A 13,130-nucleotide genomic window follows, 5' to 3' on the forward strand; every position below is an offset into this window, starting at 1 on the left:
AACTATTCATCTTGTTTCCATCTTTCTATCAGTTACAGTCAAATTCAACACATATTAATGACACAATATTTTATTCCTCTCTTATTCCACTTTTCCTTAATGGTTCTTAATGAGCTAAACATTCTCTTTAATAAGAACCCAAACAACAACACATGACCAGAAAACAAAATTCCACTCCAGTTTCTCTGCTTATGAATTGAAATTCTATCAATGCTTACGAATTGAAGGCATGACTGATCTTGATTACTGGGACCGCCTTAAAGCCTTGAAGTTCTACTCTCTCCAGCGCCGCTGCGAGCGGGACATCATTTGTACGATTTGGAAAATATACCGCCAGCATTGCCCAAACGACCTGAACATTAGTTTCAAGGTTCATCCAAGGCTAGGACCACGAGCCATACATCCCCTGCTCAATTCAGGATCACAACATATAGGTACACTGCGGCATAATTTCTTTTCTTCAACAGGCCCTGCCCAGTTTAACATTGTCCCGAAACAGATAAAAGAGGAAAATGATCCTATCAGCTTTAAACGGAGTCAAGACAGATTTCTTCAAGGAATACCAGACAAGCCACCCATACCTGGATACAACTCACTCAATAAGAACTCACTACTTGAATGGACCATAGACAAAACTTGACTGTAAAAAGAATTTAGATAATCCTATCAGGTGGTGCTATTAAGTTAGACATGGCCTGGACCAATCTTTGGTCAAAATATATCTAAGTTTTACACATAGAAATTATATTGTTTTCTCAGCTTCTATGTGAGAATACAACATATGCAAAATTACTTTGAGAAAACGGAGTTTAAAATATTCTTTACTCCTGCACAGTTGTAGAGTTGCCATTATCCAGGCCCGCTTCACCATTCACCTACTTCTATGACCAAAATACATGACAGCATCTCATAAAAAGTTACATGCCTTATAAGCAACTATTCAACGCAAACCAATTACAGTCATTGTCTTTGCTGAATTGTTACCCTCCGCTGCTGTGACCATTGTCATAATTACAACTACTACACCACTAAATATGCTCCCTTCCACTTTTCTTATAACATGATCATGATGCAATTCCTTATGATCATAATTCAGATCACAAACACCACCTATTATCAAGTTCTTCCTCCCACAAAACTACAACCCTTTCGACCTTCCCACTGTGACTGCCGTTATCTAGGCAAAACTGATTAACTTATTTTATTATCCTTTTCATTCCAGCTCAGTCAGATCTTTGGACTAATAAAACAGAATAACAAAAGCCTTAAAATTTCAAGAAACTAGTAAGGAATGCACACTTTACTGAAAATATTTAAACCATTCCTCAACCAAATTACTTAAGCAGAACTACTTAAATAAACGGTCCATGAAAAAAAAAAAAAAAAAAAAAAAAAAAAAAAAAATCACCTGAACCATTAAATACTGTTCAATAAATAAAAAAGATATAACTCCAACTTTTCATATTTCATTTGTGATACTCAACTTGATGGCAAACTACTAAAAACAGATTATCACCTTCTGATATTATTTTACATCACAATGACACTAAAAAAAACAAAAGTTATAGGTACAAAGAAGAAAATTACCTATAACTATAAAACATCATACCTCAGTTCTTGTCAGTAGTTAAAATAATCTAATGGCGATAATTTTCTTAATCTATTTAAACTGAATAAGATATTTAGCTAAAAAGGGTTGCATTCAATCGTTTTGATAAATTTCAATATTTTCCAATTGGAATGATGGAAAATAGTTCAGAAATCAAAATTTTGTAACTAAAAAGAAAATTCATTTTAAGAATAAAAAAAATTATGGTTTTTGAGAAAGCAGAGCTATGCAGGCTTAAGATAAAACATAAGAAAAGTAAAAAAGAAAACTTACAGATGATATTCGTGATGTACTAGGTGAAGCTGGAGTGTGAGGGTTGGATGGTGGGGTCATGGGGTTTTGAAAGCGTAAGTTACCATCTTGTCGAGGCCGGGAGGCTGGTGAACCAACTGAGGGGTTCTGAGGGAGAAAGATTTCAACTGAATCCATTCCAATAGGAGACAGAGGATGGTCTTCTTCAGTGGTGGAACGCCGCCGAGGATGGCTCCCAGTCACCGTTTCATCAACAAACATGTTTAAGAAAGCCTAGAATATTAAAAAAAAAAAAAATACTTTTAATAAAAATAAAGATTATATAATATTAAAAAGCTGAGGCTGTTTCACAATATTCAAGAAGATATTGTTCTTACAAATAAAATCACATCACACAAGTCTGTTTGCTCCAAGACTATGCTGGAGCAGTCTTGGAGCAAACAGATGTTCTTCCTAAATTCAACCCTCACTGGTCTCCAAACAACATAATAATCTAGTCTCTCAAACAACATCCATGTGTGTGTGCTGGGGCAGGGGTAGAGATATCTTTTGATATCTCTATAGTAACTTCAATGACATTATTACACTCATTATACAAAGAAACTCTAATTGATTTTCTGCAACACATTAACACTCAGTTTGTAAAGTCATAAAAAATTTATAAATAATAGCATCACAGCTTACAGGCTTCCAATAGGTAAATCACTGGTCCATCACATTTCTGACCAAGGTGTTATTTTTTTTTTCTGCCAATGGTTAAATCCTTTATATATACATTTTATATGTATGTATATTATATGTATCAGCAAAAGATGTAAACAGTGATACATATAATATATGTGTGTGTGTGTGTATATATATATCATCATCAGCATCATCGTTTAACGTCCGCTTTCCATGCTAGCATGGGTTGGACGATTTGACTGAGGACTGGTGAAACCGGATGGCAACACCAGGCTCCAGATATATATATGTATATATATATATATATATATATATATATATATATATATATATATATATATATATATATATATATATATATATATATGTACATACAAACAAAAAAGCTTCTGCACAGTCTCTGTCTATTTAATGCCACTAACAAGGGCATTAGTTAAACTGAAGCTATGGTAGAATTTAGTGGCACACAGCTGGAGCAAGACCATGGAATAACGTGTGTATGAAGTAAACTTCTTAACAACACTGACATGCCTTCCTATTTACTTTCTACACAACCAAGTTGCTGACCATGATATATAAGTGTCTCAGGTAGGAAGAGGAATAACCTATCGATGAAAATGTTTCAGAAAATGAACCAATGACTAACTAATATCATTAATTTCACATCCAAAATGGAATGTACAGCTGCAAAAAACAAGTAGTTGTAAGAAAAATACACTACTACCGATTAAACCTATACAAGGCTGAGTTAGCCATTTCAGTCAGCTTTCATAGCAAGAGGTCTTTAACATTAAGACAGGCCTGTGATCACATGTTTTAGTCAAGGATTTACTGTTGTTTTCTCATATATAGTGTACCTAGGACTACATTATCTAATGTTCCTCACCTTCTTTTCTTAAGATGGCAAGGTGTTAATTGAGACATGGACATTAAAGAATGATGATGATGATGAATACAGTTGCAGATGAATTGCATGAAACATACAAAGTGAACATGAATACCATGACTACTAGTAACAAAAAGTTTATTATATTTACTTTGAGACCGGGCGTAGGTGTGAAGCCATCAATCACTTTGCTGGTATCGAACAAACTGATAGCACCATCTCTGACGGCTACCATTTTACCACTTCGGAAATGTACATCAACACAACTCCTGTTTTAAGTTAAGGAAATAAAACAACTAACATATTCATACAAGTCACACATATGTTTATACTTGTGTAGGAGTGTTTGACTTAGGGTTTTCGAGCGAGATCGTTGCCGGTGCCCCTGGACTGGCTCGTGCGAGTGGCACATAAAAGACACCATTTCGAGCGTGGCCGTTTTCGTGCGGGTGACACGTAAAAGCACCCACTACACTCTCTGAGTGGTTGGAGTTAGGAAGGGCATCCAGCTGTAGAAACTCTGCCAAATTAGATTGGAGCCTGGTGTTGCCATCCGGTTTCACCAGTCCTCAGTCAAATCGTCCAACCCATGTTAGCATGGAAGGCGGACGTTAAACGATGATGATGATGATGATGATGATGATGAGACATACCTCTACACATACAAATATACCTATAATTCTTTTCAGATACACATATAATCATCATCATCATTTTAATGTCTACTTTTTCACGGTTGCATGAGTCAGACAAGACTATGCTGGAGAAGTCTTGGAGCAAACAGATGTTCTTCTTAAATTCAACCCTCACTGGTCTCCAAACAACAGTAATCTAGTTTCTCAAACAACACCATGTGAATAACTCTTTTATCTACAAAGATTATGCAACATGTCGAGAAGCCTGGACATGCTTTCACTGAGAACAGCAAGCAAAACATCATCCAACACCATCAGCAAAGGCTGTTGCTTACAACCAGCAAATGCACAGGAAGATGAGGGACTTTGGTTGACCTGAGGCTATAGTAGAAGACACTTGTCCAAGGCACCAGGACTGAACCCAGAACCAAGTGGTTGGGAAGTGAATTTCTCAACCACACAGCCACAACTTTACACCAATATGAGAAAAACTTATTGTCTGTATTACATTATTCATGAATGAAGGAATTATACACTCATGAAGAAAATCTATATTTGTAGAAGAAACTTCATTAGTTTTATGTTCACTTTTCCATGCTCACGAGGAATAGGAAGATCTCTGCACCTGTCATGGTCTTTGTCAGGTCTACTATTTCAAGATTAGCACCTCTAATGCCATGATTTTCTTTCAACAACATACTTTCATTTGACCCATGCAAGCACAGATGTTAACATAGAAAGATTTTAGAAAATATAGCAACTTTTTACTATATTAATTCTGCCACCTTTCTTGTATTTTTTATCTTTTACTTACCTCTTATCAGACTGCAGCCATGCTGGGGCACAGACTTGAAAGGTTTAGCTGAACAAATTGACTCCTGAAATTATTTCTTAAACCTGGTACTTAAAAAATAATTACTGGGGTCAATTTGTCCTCATAACTTTGCCAAACTGCTGTTATGGGGTCATGAACAAACCAGCACTGGTTGTCAAGCAGTGGTGGGGGACAAATACACGCGCATGCACACACTCACACATACACACACAAAGAGGCTTCTTTCACTTTCCATCTACTAAATCCACTCACAAGGCTTTGGTTGGCCTGTGGTTATAGCAGAAGACACTTGCCCAAGGTGTCACACAGTGGGACTGAGCTTGGAACCATGTAGTTGGGAAGCAAACTTCTTACCACACAGTCACACCTGTGCCATCTACTACCAAGCAGGAAGGCTGTGGGCTATGCCCAAGACTCTTTACAGAGCCTCCAAGACTGGTAGGAGGAAGGCACATAGGGAGCATGAAACAGGAACTTGGCATGAACACATGCAAAAGAGTAAACTCACCATCATCATCATCATTATTATCGGTTAACGTCCGTCTTCTATGCTAGCATGGGTGGAACGGTACTACAAGAGCTGGCCAGGTTGAAGCCTGCACCAGACTTCTGTGACTGTTTTGGCAGGATTTTTACAGCTGGATGCCCTTCCTAACACCAACCACCCAGCAGAGTGGATTCAGTGCATTTTACGTGGCACAAGCACAGGCTAGTGGCATCATTTTAGATACTCGACTACAAAGGTCAGTATCAGTTCAAATGTCACTAGGCATTGTGCCTCCACTACAACAAGGTAACTTTGCTCAGAACTACTTCAAGGTTGAGTTATTAGCGTTAATAAAGGAATCCAGTTGTAAACATGGACTAGTCTGGCAGTATGTAATGTAAAGAATTTTGTTAAAACCAGTCTATCACTGAGTGCCAGGATTTAATGATAACATCAAAATGCTAAAAAGCACTGGTACTGGTACCACATAAAAGGCACTGAAGATAGTTCCATGTAAAAAAGCACCCACTACACTCTGTAAAGTAGTTGGCATTAAGAAGGACAACCAACCATAGATACCAGGCCAGAACAGACTATGGAACCTGTTACAGCCCTGGTCTTTGCAGTTCCTGTCAAGCATTCCAACCCATGTCAACAAGGAAAACAGATGATGAATCAGGATATGATGGTATATAAGCATAAAGATATCAATGTAAAAGAAAAATTATTCAAAAGAAAAGGATACACATTGCGAAAGGTAATTCTAACATGTGTTGTTGACTGTGGTATAATAGTGAAGCTAAGCATAGATTGCTTTGGATGCTGTAAATAGAAGATAACAATAGTTATAATTTCAAGTAGTTCTATAGTTTCTTACAACACTGAGTAATAAACAAAAGACAAATAAAATACCAAGAATTTGTGACACTTACAGTCGAACCACCCAATAATGGAGAGGTGCTTAATTTATTTATTGATGTTAAAGGACTCCATGTATCATTCAGTAACTGAAATAAAAAAGGAAAAGAAAAATGATTTGACAGAAAAGAATCAAACATTAAATTCACAGAAATATATAGAAATGGTATATTAAATGCCACAGAACCTCCCAAAACTAGACACCAATATTTAAGCCTTATTCAAGCCTAATTAAGTTACCTATGAAGAAAACCAAATAATACCAAAGTAAGCAATCCCCACAAATTCTTTCCACTTTACAAGAATGAAAGACAACCCAGAATCTAATCCACACAAGAAAAATATTTACACTTGGTCATTTACATATTGAGATTTTATTCAGTCCCATCTAAAAATAAAGTGACTGACCATACACAACACATTAGGTATTCAGGGTTATTCACCATTAGCAAAAAAATATTTTGGGAAAAAGTTTGTTTTCAGTTTAGAAGTGCAATAAATAGTTATAATAGTACTTACTTGAACCAAATTAGCAACTGCATCTGTACTATTAGCACAATTAAGCTCCTCTTGAAGCTGGGTGATTACTAAAACATGGGGGTTGATAGTGGATGCATTTTGACCACATGTTCCTAGAGTGAGATGGAAAGACTTAGTGTCTATTCGCCAAGCTATGTTTACCTGTAAGCAAAGAAAAAAATTTTTTTAGCATAAAAATGATAAAATGATTTTTGTTTTCAATTTATAGGAAAGAAAAACTATAGATCAGATATCAATTAAAGTTCTATATTGGCAAAATCATTATCTTCATCATCATTTAACATCAAGTTTTCCATGCTAGCATGGGTCAGACAGAATTTGTTGAGGCAGATTTTCTATGGCTGGATACCCTTCCTGTTGCCAACCCTCCTCGTTTCCAAGCAAGGTAATATTTTCCCATTGGTAGTCATGTTTTTCCCAGAAGACTGGAAAAAACATTGCTTGTATGACAGTGATGCTCATTTACAACTATTACATGCTATCAAGTTGAAGGCACATTCACATACATATGAAGAGCTCCTTTCAGTTTCCATCTCCCAAACTCACTGGCAAGGCTTTGTTTTTGCCTGGGGCCTTAGTAGAAGTTACTTGCTCAAAGTACTACACAGTGGGACTGAACCTGAGATCACAAGGTTCAGAAGCAAACTTCTTAACCACGGTTTTTTCCTGCAAGCTTCAGGTATTGATTCAATAAACATCTGATAACTTTCAGAATGTCTACAATTTATATGAATACAAATATTATAATAATGACTATCAGAAAGATAGTTAACAGGAGAATATGGAAAAAGGTTCTAATTCAATATTCATATCGTATTTCTTCAGTCATTAAATAGAGAAAAAATACTTGGGGGTTTAATCTCCTGGGTATGAATACCTGATAAATCCAACATGCAAAACATATATGCTTTGCTCTATAGCATTTATTTGCTAGATAACTACTATTCAAGAGAGTTTATTCCATCACTAATATCACAACTCTAGATCATAATCTATGTAAAATTCAAAATTCGAAAAGTTTACATACTTTCTGAAAGGTTTCTTCCAACTTGATGCAACATTCATGGCAAATGACAAGAGAAAGACTAAATTCTACCAATAATTTAGAATCCTCAAGAATCGAGATTTACCTAATATAGCCATCAAGGACATAATTGTAAGTCATTTCTTGCATTAACAATTTCACATGTAGAATGTAGTGAACCTAGAAGCAAATTCTAAGATAATCCTTGATAGCTGTAATCTATTTTATAGTACCACTTTCATAAAAGGGGTCTAAGAAGGTATCATATATTCTAGTTAAATATATAGTGACCAAGCAATAGCCAGGTAAAAAATATTCCAGTTATTAAATCAGAATTAGCTGTTCTCCCTCTTTCTCTCTGTATGAAATGCTTAGAAACTTTGAACTTACAAGACTTGTCTGAGTAACTCCATAAACAATGGTCAGTTTTCTGTAGTTATAAGACCGTACTTCAATCAGTTTCTGTAAACCTGTCCTGCTATCTGGAATTGCCAGAGACATATATCAAACAAAATCAATATTACAGAGATATTTCTCAAAAGGTATATAGGAATAGACATTACATAAAAATAGAATGTTTCTAATCTTCAATATGTTAATTTGCTAGATGATAATTACTTGTACCAACAATATCATAGTGTTTGCAAATTTGCTCAGCAGCTACTTTAAATAATTAATCTCATTGTGACAAAATGCAAGCAGCATTAGGGAGTAAACATTCAAATTACATTTCATTGTTGACCAAGATGAAATTCAGCATAAACAGTATGGCTGCCTTAGTCATACAGATCATGCTACAAGTTAATTTTAGAACTGAAATTTAGTTGAGTGAAAAGATGTGATATTTGCATCTCATCCAAAGGTCAAAATTTTCTTTACTAAAGTGAAAAAATGCATTAAAAGCTTCATTCCCATAATCTTACATTTCAATTCAATAACAATAATATGATGAGGAAAAAGACAATTCATAGAGAATCATAACTTGTTATTTTATATATCAAATAACATTACATCAAATATATTTTTGATTTCTTTTAATAAACAAAAATTATTTAATTATGCAACTGCTTTCTATTTAAAACCTGTGTTATGTTGCAAATTTGTTAAAGTGAATCAAATTAAACAGAACACCACCACCCCAACACTTATAGAAGATATGAAATCAGAAGGTTAAAAATCCTACAAATTACTGACAAACTGTAAAGAATAACATATCTTGAAAAGTATAACAGTACACTGAAAAAATGGAGTTTCACAGTTTGTTTGCATTTCTTTAATCTTTTCCTATGCCTCTAACATCTAAACTTCAGTATCTAATAGATGATGTTTATGTCCTGCTGCAATGTGAAGAATAAATATTTAAAATCAAAATAGCTTCACTGTTGTAATCTACCAGTTATGGACTTTTAACCTCCCTTCAGTACAAAAAGAAAAATTATATTCTCTTGACAGCATACATTTGCAAGGTAAAAATTTTATAGTACACATAAAATGGTAATATACAATACTAAATAGAGATCAAGTTATTATTGTAAATCAATTTGCTTACCATTAAAAAAATGTGAAAAATTATAAACTGCCTGATACAGGTTAGCTACCAAGGTCCACTCATCAAGAAGGTCTTGAACAGTTTTACTGGCTTGGTCCGTGTTGAGATCAAAGGAGAAATAAACTCGTTGTATGGGACCTAAAAGAGAAAAGAGTGCAGCAGTGAATATTTTAGTTATCCACTATTACAATGTATTTGGGTTGTAAAATACAAATAAAGACAGTAAAAAAGAACCACAATACTTTTTAATGCAGGCATGGTAAGCCTCTTTCAAGAAGTAGGCTGCAAAAGACATGGTTCATCATGAGGTGAGCCACACTAGTAAAAACATTCATGGTAATTTTTCATTAGGCATGCCATTCAGAAAGTTGCACAGCCTGCAGTTTGCCCAAGACTGCTTTAATGTCATGAGCAAACATGTCAATAACAATGGTGACATAGCTAAACTGATAGTAATGTTTTAACAGATTACATTATGGCATTTGATTCAAAGACATCAATTCTACATCATGGGTATTTTTTAAGAATAGTATGAAACTTTTTCACCCAAAATTCATCAACTACTTGTTCACACTACGTCTAGGTCAGGGTGGTTATCTACCTCTCTTATACACATCAATCATTGCCTTTAATAGCTAACCACTCACCCAGCTTACTATTTTTAGAGAATCATCACACTAGGACTTCGCTCATAGCATCCACAAGCACTCTTAGACACAAACACTATCGTAAAGTCTACACAGTTAATGTCTAGAGGGAATCATAAATATTTTGTTTCATCAAGAGTTATCCTAGTTAACAAATATTTAAGAATAAATTTAATGTCTTTTTATTTCAATTTAAAAAAACAAATGATACAAAATACTTCAAGATTTGGAAAGAATTTACCTTGTTCTTTTGGACTAGTAGTTTTGATTGGACAGTTGGTGAAAACAAACTAAAAAGACAAAAAGTTAACAACAATAGTATTTTAGGCAGGAAGAAAAACATTCAGAAAACACAAGAGATATTGACAATCATGGGAAGCGATAGGATGATGGAGGTTTCAAAGGATATACATGATGTTAGGTGAAGAGAGGGACAGCAAGATGTATGATGAACACTTAGCAGACAGCAAATATTAACCTCGTGCCAGGCTCTTCTGCAGCACCACAATCAGCTCAGTCCTTTGTCATCTCTTCTGTGAGATGCAGCATCTTTAGGTCAGTCCCACTTCATCTCAAGTCTTCCTTATCTCCCACTTCCACAAGTTACATTAACTTAGCACTTCTTTATGCAGCAGTCATTCTCTATACACATTACATCCCCTTACCAGCACAGCATTCTCTCTTGTACACTACACTTAATTCTTCCTATAACCAGGTTATCTCTCAACTCATTTGTATTCTGGTGCTCATGCATATTAACACTGCACATCTATTGGATTATGTTTCTTTCATTTCTTTCTAGCCTTTGCAGCCTTCTGAATTTCTCTCAATCTATGGCTGATATGCACACAAGCATGCACACAAAAGTGCTAAAAGTTAATTTCAATATTTAGCTAATACTAGTTCTTGTGATCGTTCAGGCTTAAATGAAGTCTTACCTCAACAATCCAGTTCCTTGTTGGACGAACTTGAATCCTGAATTTGCTAGATAATAAATTCTTTCTTAATTCATCCATGGTTTCCGGTGTACAACCTTTACAATTTGGCAAACTGAAAGCAATTTAGACACAATGATAAAGTTATTGTCATTAAAGTGAAAAAGCATGTTCAGTTTCAATCTATCACTATTTTGATTAACAGATGGCCAGCCAACACTGAAGAACTGAATTTTGACTATATCAGAAGCAATTACCTGATTTTACTTTTAAGCTTAATCTAGATTTCTTTGGATAAATAAAAAATTAACCCCTAAAATATTTCATAGCTCCTGTTAATATACAGAAAGAAAATTACTGTGAATCAACAAGCGAGTTGTTAAACATGCTAGAAATAGCAGCCAAATCTCTCTCTCTCTCTTTACTGGCTTTCAAAAGGAAGAAAACATTAGATAATGTTTAATGAACATTAAATGAAATAAAGAACAGTCTGATTATAACTAGAATGCTTTTGATAAGTTTGCTCATTCAGCACTGAACTACCTCTAGTAAAGATGTGGTTCAGAGTAGAGTTTCTGCAATGGGACACAGGGTAAGTCATGATAACTTTGCACACAGTTCACTAGTTTATCTCTATTTTCAGGTGGTGATTACAGTTGATCTACTTAGTTCATCCAATCAGGGTTGGTAATTAAGCATAGATGCAACTGAAGTAAATAGATCTTGAGTGCGCATTTAATTAAGATTTGTCTAATGAACAGATTTTCTTTTCTCTGTGTTGAACTGATTAACTATAAAAAAAAAAAATAAACACAGGACGAGCTTAAAAGGAAAAAAAAAACAAGTTTATCTCAATAATTAACATTATACAATGTAGCAGTGATAACCATAGATGGATAAGTCAATAAAGGATTGGTCAACTGCCACAGTTTCAGATACTCCACTCTCCACAACTTAGTCCACCGAGCTGTAAATAGGTAACTAAACACTACACAATGCTGCACTGTTACTTCACATAGTAGCAACATACAACACTGCATACCAGGTTACTTAGAGTTATGCAATACCATTTATAGGATATGAACTGCTGATAGGCTAGTATGCTATTGATTCAACTAGTTGCAATCCTTGAGTAATATAAGGTACAAAAATTTCTCATGAAAAAAGAGATATGACTAACTATTTATTTACTTTTCTATCAAATATAGAATGTGTGTGTGTGTGAAGAGGGAGAGAGAGAGAGAGAGAGAGAAAGGCATCTTTTGTTAAACAAAAAGTGTAAAAGACTTACTCCATTATTGTGAGGGTCATACAGCTACCTTCACCATCTACTTGGATACCTTGATGTGGAATATTTCTTCTTGTTAGCTGCAAATTATATCAAAATCAATTAAAGTTTTTTACCCCTGAGAAACACAAAGAAAAAAAAAATGACAATAGTGGAATAAATCCTAAATATAAAACATTTATTAATGTTTCATTTTGGTTCAATAACATTTTCTTGAATATTAGCCATAGATTCAGTCACTGAAGCCATCCTGACAAAAACTGAAATAGCTAACAGTGTCAGTATATCATCATCATCATCGTTTAACGTCCGCTTTCCATGCTAGCATGGGTTGGACGATTTGACTGAGGACTGGTGAAACCAGATGGCAACACCAGGCTCCAATCTGATTTGGCAGAGTTTCTACAGCTGGATGCCCTTCCTAACGAGTGGTTGGCGTTAGGAAAGGCATCCAGCTGTAGAAACTCTGCCAAATCAGATTCGAGCCTGGTGTAGCCATCTAGTTTCACCAGTCCTCAGTCAAATCGTCCAACCCATGCTAGCATGAAAAGCGGATGTTAAACGATGATGATGATATAAAATATATCATAAAGAAATTAAGATATAAACTATTTTTATAAAAACCAGTAATTTTGTTGCATCAAGTATCATGCTTATTCTAGGATAAAACTACTTAATCCAATCTGTTTTGTCTCTCTCCAGAGCGAGATAAAATCAAACAGAGAGCTTGGAAGCATGAAAAAAAAGATGTACACTGATGGAGTGTAAATGAAACAATCAAGAGAAGACAATAAAACTGGTGACTAAACAATTTAGTGCAGCCAACTGCCATTTTTGTGTG

General features: G+C 34.9%; 1 protein-coding gene across 1 annotated transcript in view; it reads right to left on the minus strand.

Moving 5' to 3' along the window:
* The window catches only part of LOC106871902 (mediator of RNA polymerase II transcription subunit 14), a 55,096-nt gene that overhangs the window by 13,120 nt on the left and 28,846 nt on the right, over nt 1–13,130 (minus strand). Inside the window, exons 24-33 of the mRNA XM_089347623.1 lie at nt 12,293–12,369; nt 11,005–11,116; nt 10,308–10,356; nt 9,420–9,557; nt 8,261–8,352; nt 6,826–6,987; nt 6,321–6,395; nt 6,134–6,210; nt 3,583–3,700; nt 1,883–2,134 (exon numbers count right to left, since the gene is read on the minus strand). Of these exons, the coding sequence (XP_089203749.1) occupies nt 1,883–2,134; nt 3,583–3,700; nt 6,134–6,210; nt 6,321–6,395; nt 6,826–6,987; nt 8,261–8,352; nt 9,420–9,557; nt 10,308–10,356; nt 11,005–11,116; nt 12,293–12,369 (1,152 nt within the window). The remainder of the gene's footprint in view (nt 1–1,882; nt 2,135–3,582; nt 3,701–6,133; nt 6,211–6,320; nt 6,396–6,825; nt 6,988–8,260; nt 8,353–9,419; nt 9,558–10,307; nt 10,357–11,004; nt 11,117–12,292; nt 12,370–13,130) is intronic.

The sequence above is a fragment of the Octopus bimaculoides genome, chromosome 2 (genome assembly GCF_046866305.1).
Source record: "Octopus bimaculoides isolate indiv1 chromosome 2, ASM4686630v1, whole genome shotgun sequence".
Taxonomy (NCBI): Eukaryota; Metazoa; Mollusca; class Cephalopoda; order Octopoda; family Octopodidae; genus Octopus; species Octopus bimaculoides.